Source organism: Protopterus annectens, chromosome 6.part0, assembly GCF_019279795.1.
Source record: "Protopterus annectens isolate FY-2018-M chromosome 6.part0, PAN1.0, whole genome shotgun sequence".
Taxonomy (NCBI): Eukaryota; Metazoa; Chordata; order Ceratodontiformes; family Protopteridae; genus Protopterus; species Protopterus annectens.
The window spans coordinates 336071734-336079233 of record NC_056737.1 but is presented as its reverse complement, the minus strand read 5'-3'; the positions used below and the strand labels follow the sequence as shown (position 1 = coordinate 336079233).

Sequence of the window (7500 nt, the reverse complement as noted above, 5' to 3'; positions counted from 1 at the left end):
CATTCACAAATTATACAGTGCGGTTTAAAACAACGCATCTATCGGAGATACCCTGCCCACCTTGCTAGTAAAAATGCTCACATCACAATTAAATAGCTCTGGATTATTTGCTTCTGGTGGTATCAACAGCATAAAACAAAAATTTAGACAAAGTACTACAAAAGGTGTATAAAAATGCTGACTCGCTCCTCTTAAAAAATACACCCTTACAAGGTCCATCTCTGCTGTTTAATGAAAAACTGAAACCATTTTATGCCATAACAAACCCTGGGTAGTTTATCCTACCCACCCTCAAAATGATGGTATAAAATCCATTATTTAAAAATATACACTTTTATTATGCAGATTGTCTACGGCTAAAAAAGCTTATTTTAACAATTTCCACCACTACAATAAAAGTCCATTGACATTTTTGCACAATTCAGACACTTGCTAAATTGAAAAGGCAGATGAAAGCTTTCATAGTGCAATACAATATAATCACAACTGCTTCCAAAAATACTGGTCAGAATTTTCAAACAGTCACTATGCTGATGGATGTGCAAGTCTCAACAAGGCACCTCTCATGACTGGTATGAATTAAATAAAAAATAAGTTAACAGGGCACTATGCCTGGTTTTAAGTGTTTGGTTATCTACTACTGAAATATCCAAGGAAGGCAAACTTTTTCCTTGCCTCAGTTTAGTAACTCTTGCCCTTGTGTGCGCCTCGAAAGGAAACTTCATTGTACAACTTCAAAGTAGTGCAAGATGGCCATAATGTGTTGGGGCATGAAAACATACCCGGTATACACTGCCATTCCGACAACTGAAACCAAGAAAGAATCTGTACACAAACAGTTAAGGCAATTACTGTCATGGATTTTTCATACCATTTATCAACTTAAAATGAAAACAGAAGACCAAGGAAAGTACAGTTGCAATTTTAAGCTAATCATTTTTACTCAAGACACAGTGGCATAATTAAAGGAGAAAAGTCTGAAACCTGATTCAGATCACCAAGAGATTGAAAGACGAGCAATTTAGACAATTCCAAAACATGCAAGTATTGGATATTTTAATGACTTTGTAGAAGGATCTATTCACACCCACTGCTTCACATTCCAGTCCAAGTGTTAGCTCTTACTTAAGGCTGTCCCACAGAGTTTGAATATGCAAGAATTTAAATCTACACATCTGATGCAAACTAATGGTGCATAATGTGAACAATGAAAAATAACTTAGCTGAAGAAATCTGCAGAACTGACTGAAGGTGTAGCCTCTGGCAAGGCTACAAAAGCATGCCGTGAAAAAAAAAAAAAAAACACACACAGACTGCTTCCAGCATTCCTTTCACAGAACTGCAGTATTGGCTGGGTTAGTTTGTTGGTGCGACAATGGAATACTATAAGAAAGCACAAAATGTCATACTAAATAAGCAAAGTCATTCTAACCAGTTTCCAGTTTATGAAAAAAAGCTAGCTCTAAAAAGATCATCCCAGGGAGCTTGCTGTAACAGATCGCAATGCCATCATTTAGGCATCAATTTTCTTTATGCTCTACCCATGTTCCTCCATCCCACACATGCCCCATTTAGGCATCAATTTTCTTTATGCTCTACCCATATTCCTCCATCCCACACATGCCCAAATATGCAACAGGCTCACACTGCAAGTGTGCAAACATGTATACAGGTTATCCTAATCCTTCCACCTCCCCCACTGTAGACAGCAGACCAATACGACCCCCGTCTCCACCAGTGACCCAAACTATGTGGTGTACCCATTTATTGGCCCTATCCCAGTCCCTACCCAAGAATGGGCAAGTTACTAAGACCTTCAGTCCCACCCCCCAGTTCCTTCACTACCCAAGCTGTTGACCAAATACCAGTCACAGCCAAACATGCAACCTAACTCAGACCATAGTGGCCTTGCTATCCCCAAATAATCTATGAATGAACAATTCATGCCACCCATGTTTTTGAGCCTCTGCCCATTGATTTTTTTGGCAGATCTGGCCAGCCATTTGCCTTTGGCAGGGTATGGAAATGGAACTTGTAGCCTTGTGACACTATGTAGAACCCACTCGTCCAGAGTTATAATGTGCCAATTTTGATAAAAAGTGCTAATTTCCCCCCCAAGGGTGCTGCCAGGGCATAAGTGCTTGGTGGCAGCAGGGGGAAGTCATTGGGACTGTTTCCTGTATGGTTGTGATTCGTCTTCTCCAACTTTGGAGGTAGAAACACCTCATTGGTTTGACCTGTATGAACCTTGCGCCTGGGATCTGCCTCTAGGGCGTCTGGGATCTGCCCCTTTGAGGTCTGACACAGGAAAGGACCAATTCTTTGTAGGCCAGTGCCTACTAAACCCAGGTGGCTATACTTGTAAAAAATCTGACAGTTTGCATAGATTTAGCTTTGTCCTCCATTTTCTTTAACACCTCTTCTGCCTTAACACCAACGTATCATGCTGTAAAGGTGCATCTAATAATTTAACTTGGACATGATCAGGCAGATTTTGTTCTTTTAACCAAGCATGCCTCCTAATTATAGAACCCGTAACTGCGGCCCTGCAGGAGGCCTCCAAAGAATAAAAACCACATTGCAAAGTATGCTTTCCAACTTGTTCAGCTGCATGCAATAAATCCTGCATTTCCTTGTTTTTTGCACATTCAGAGTTAACATTTTCTGTTTAAGCAATGCCATGACATGTTGCTGATATTTGAGCATATAAACTGACAGTTTAAGGCCCTTATAGCCAAGGTAGCAGATGTGTAAACCCCCCCCCCCATCTATCCAGTGCCCTAGAATCCCTGTCAGAGGGGATTGGGTTTTTTGCAACGGAAGCCTTAACTCCTTTGGGACCCTGTGAAATAGTTTCTGGGTTAGCAGCAGGGTCTTTTAAAGATGAATTTATGAGAGTCAGGAACCCTGTAATATCCATCAGGCTTAACGGGAGCTGGAGGTAAGGAGTCAGGGGTCAGACTAGACTCTGAAAACACATCTACAATGTCTAACAGGTGGAATGGCTAGAGGCCTGTGTTGAAATAGTAAAAGGAAATTCCTGAGCCTCTTTTTAGATTCTGAAAAATCTTGGCTCTCCCAGTGGAAGTGCTCCCTCATGGTACGCAAGGTTTCCCCAAAAGAATAGTCCTCTGGAGAAGATGAAAGTATAGATTCTTCAGCATCAGAAACCTCATTGGGGGGGGGGGGGGGGGGGGTATTCCTGATCAGAAGAAATAGAAACCTGATCTGAAGATTCATAGTCAGTCTCTTGCCTAGGCCTCTTATCAGGAGGGGGATGGGAACCCCTGATCAAGGTAATAAAGTCTTCTGCCATTTTGAACATCTGTTTTTTGGGCATAGAGGCCTGTCCAAGTGGCTCTTCAGTTTCTTTGTTTTAGAAGGTGCTTTAGTCTTTGAAGCTGAAGTTGGTTTAATGCAATGTAAAGATGAAGCTGAAGTTGGTTTAATGTAATGTAAAGAAGTTTAGGTCGGAATACACCCTCAGAACTCCGGACCCATGAGGGAATAGTGTCAGAGGTTCCAATGCCTTGAGTTTCCAGCGGCATAGCCAACTCCGCGTGGGAGTCGGTAGCTGCCTGCGACTCTTAGCGGGCATAAAGGGCTGTGAAAGCCCCTCACTGAGCACCGGCGACTGGCTTAGGAGAAGCTTAGTAGTCGGTTTTGGGCCTCTGTTGTCCCTCTCCTCCTTTGCGTTTTTTGTGAACTCTGGTAGTCTGATGGCTATCAGACAACATTTCTAGATAATTAAATTAGCGTCCAAAATAGTTTAAAGCAAAATCATACTGACGCTTAATAGTGCGTTGGTTACATCTAGCACAAAACAGACAACCAGAAACGTTGTGATCAAGGCCTAGGCAAGGAATGCAGTTAAGAATGAAAGTCCTTATGAGGTATTTGCTTTCCACAAGAAATACAATTATTAACTTTTTCTGACATCGGTCTGGAGCAAGAAAAAAAAAAAAAAAAAAAAAAAAAAAAAGTTTCCCCAATGGGGTACTTGGCTTTATTGAAGACTTCTGGTCTGAAACTCTTAACACGAAAATCTCAGGAGTCAGCCGACCGGCACTTGCGAACGGCTTCTGCTTCGGGTACCGCATGGCAAAAAAGACGGAAGAAAATGGCGTTGGCTGCTTCTTTTGTACCCCTGACAACCTGACATCAGGGAAGAGGTGACAGCAGCCGACGCAGGACCCAAGACTTTGGAAATCAGGCCGACTGAGGGCAACCTGCCAGCAGGATTACCCAAATGTAATGACCGCAACAGTGAAACACTAAGAACATCCTAATACACGCTACTTGATCGGGGGCTACCAAACAATACTCCAATTGCAAATGTACAGCAAGCAACATCTCTGGGATACAAATAAAAAGTTGATTAAACATACCAAGAATACACTGGCATCATAACTAGCAGATGACACCCACCCACATATGTTAAACATCCAACACCATTTTCCTCATAAGATCTGCCAACACCAATGACATATTTCAATTAAGTTTGAGATGTTACCATCTCCTGCTTTCATACAATTTGCCATTTTTCTTATGGAGACTTCATGGGTGGACTCTGAACTATTATTTTTCTCACGTCCACCATCAGTGACTTTCATAATCATAGGTTAACACATGATTCCAATTGCAACTTCACTCAAATGAATAAAGCTTCAGTGACAAGATTGCAGGTTAGTTTCTGTGGTGATGAAGATTTCTAATCTAGCTGCTGTCTCCTGTCTGGTCTTAAAATTTTATACACTTGGACTCTCAAAGTTGTGGTTCCACTATTCAGTTCAACTAATCCTATCACTGCCTCCTTTGCATGCATACTCCCTGCTCGCCAACACTTGTCATTTTTGCATACCTCAGTGCTGTACTTCAACCTATTTTTAATTCATCATTAGAAAATTATGTAGAATTGAGTAAAGGTGGTAGATTTCACTTTGACCTAGTGATGTAAAATAGAATGGAGGGTGTAGAAGTTTTGTGAATACAAAGGTGAATTTTTTAGTGGGAGAATTTTTAACTTGTGGAGGAGTAGTGGAGTTATCTGACAGAGATAGGGTGATATTTCCATTTAGCTCTTAGATAGGTTGACTTGACTGGAAAATTGTTACAGAAGTGGGTTTAGAGACGAATATGAAAGGAGTTCAGTGAAGAGATGTTAGCAGAACTAGAAGCAGGAAGATATGGATATGATAAAGTAGTAAATATCTGCAGGAGGGAGACATGTGGAAGACAAATGTCTGAGGTAGAGCAGGTAAGAAAACTGACTACTAGAGTTAAGTTAGGGTAGGAAAAGGTATTACGGTGTACGAGAAAAGTTGTTTTAGATATGGGTAATCCAAGAGGATTACACTTCTTGAATATTTAATAGTTCCAGCTTTCAAATACTTGCCTGCCAAAAGCTCCAGAGTTCAGTCAAGATACCCTGGAAAAATTGCATTAGCATAAAAATGGAAGTGTCCAAGAGACTCGCAATCTAATTTAACAGTGGCCACAGCAAAGCCTTAATTTTACTCAAAATCCATTTATCTGCATCTAGGTCTACTCAAAATCAAAAGCAGATTCTAAATCACAAATTCTGTTCCACCACTACAGATCCTCCCCAACCTAAAACAAACCATAAAGTTCCAAGCAGTACATTTCCACAACACATGACCTCATGACATGACGCATGAGGAACACTGGACCCTACCCAGTTCGGCTTTAAGGGAAGATCATGCCTCCTAAACCAGGTAGACTTCTGAGACAGTTACCAAGGCTATACATGAGGGAAAGGCGATACATAGCTTATCTAGACCTCACAAAGGCCTTAGACACCATCCCTCATTCTGGTATTATAGACAATCTCACCAGCCTGAACATAACCCCTACCTCACAAGATGGGTTGCCAACTGGCTCACGGACAGAACCCACATGGTGAGAGTTGCGGGAGCTAGGTCTGACTCCAAACTGGTTACAAGTGGTGTCCCCCAGGGCTCAGTCCTAGGACCCCTCCTGTTCAGCATATACTTCTCAGAAGTATAGACAAGCACAGGAGGACTATGGCTGACCAAGTTCGCAGATGACTGCAAACTAGAGGCTATAACTGACTCTCTGGCTGACCGACATCCTCCAAAAGGGTCTCACCGGATACCTGGTGTCAAAATCATGGCCTCAAGCTAAACGCCAAAAGTGCATAGTCATCCCCTCTGGAAAAAACAAAGTACCTACAAACTACCACATAGGTGGTAGTCCCCTAAATACAGAAGACGTAATAAGGGATCTGGGGACCCAAATAGATAGTAATCTCTCCTTTTATAATCACATTGCCAAAGTGGTTAGAAAATCCTTCCATGTGGCCCACCTAATCACAAAAGGGTTTGCATCCAGATCGAGAGGTCACTGTGCCCCTCTACTCACCACTCAGACCAATCATTGGAGTAAAACGCCCCATTTGGGATGTACCTTACAAGACACCGCAACAACTGGAAAGACCACAAAACGTACCTCACCAAGAGGACCACTGGCCTCAAACAGATGCCCTATGCAGCTCGACTGAAGAAACTCCAGCGGTACTCTGTTGCATACCACCTGCACCTGATCTCTGCCTGACATACAAGGCCACATCCAACCCAGAATTGATGGACATGCTCCAACTAAAGTGAACCTTATCCTCTCGAGCCACACGCTCTAAGGATCTAAACCTCACCACAATAGGACATGCTGGAGGGATAGATTCCTGTCCCAGAGACTTCCCATGTTTTGGAACAAGATTCCCATCTACATTAGGCAGGGCTCCTCGCCAACACTCAAGAAAAACCTTGACGAGTGGATGGGAAACCAAGTTTACCCCGGGGATCACTTCAGTTGCTCTGCTGGATAGAGGCACAGGGAACTAATCTAAGGGAGCGGAGAAATCCAACACATTCTGGCTAGGCTGAACACATGGCCACAACTGTTTCTTCAGAGGTGCACCCAAGAATCTGAAGTCTAGACTACTGCCTGCACTTACTAAAACCATCCACCTAGTGGCAGTCTAAGGTTAGACAAGAAGTCACCCCCTCTCTGGAGTTAAACGAGATGCTCCAACCCACAGAAATACACACCTCAGACATCCAAATCGAATCCTCCACTGAATAGCAGGCAAGGTGTACTTTCATTCTTTGCACGTCATCCTACAAACTAATCAGTTAACACAAGTTCACAGTCAACCCTCCTCTCATTTTTTTAAATCAAATACAGTACACCTGAACAGACAGCTATGGGATCTAGTAATACATCCTTCTCCAAGATGCCTTTTCATAAGAAACGAGCAAGAAGTTTTGCTATGATTACTCCACTGACCCGTTCTTCTCCTTCCTGCTTTATAAAAGAAGGAAAAGCACACGGCACCAGACTAGAAATTTGAGAAAAGGCAATGGTCACATCCGCAACAGGCATAAATCTTCCCAACATTGCTTGATAAATGCCTATACCCCATTTTATAAAACGAAGCATAGTTTTTAACTTTCAAAAGAC

At 42.3% G+C, this 7500-nt stretch overlaps 1 protein-coding gene across 1 annotated transcript in view; it reads right to left on the bottom strand.

Moving 5' to 3' along the window:
• Nucleotides 1-7500, bottom strand: part of SPTSSA (serine palmitoyltransferase small subunit A) — a 68789-nt gene that overhangs the window by 651 nt on the left and 60638 nt on the right. Inside the window, exon 2 of the mRNA XM_044074095.1 lies at nucleotides 1-825. This exon is cut by the window's left edge and continues 651 nt beyond it. Within this exon, the coding sequence (XP_043930030.1) occupies nucleotides 722-825 (104 nt within the window). The 3' untranslated portion in view covers nucleotides 1-721. The remainder of the gene's footprint in view (nucleotides 826-7500) is intronic.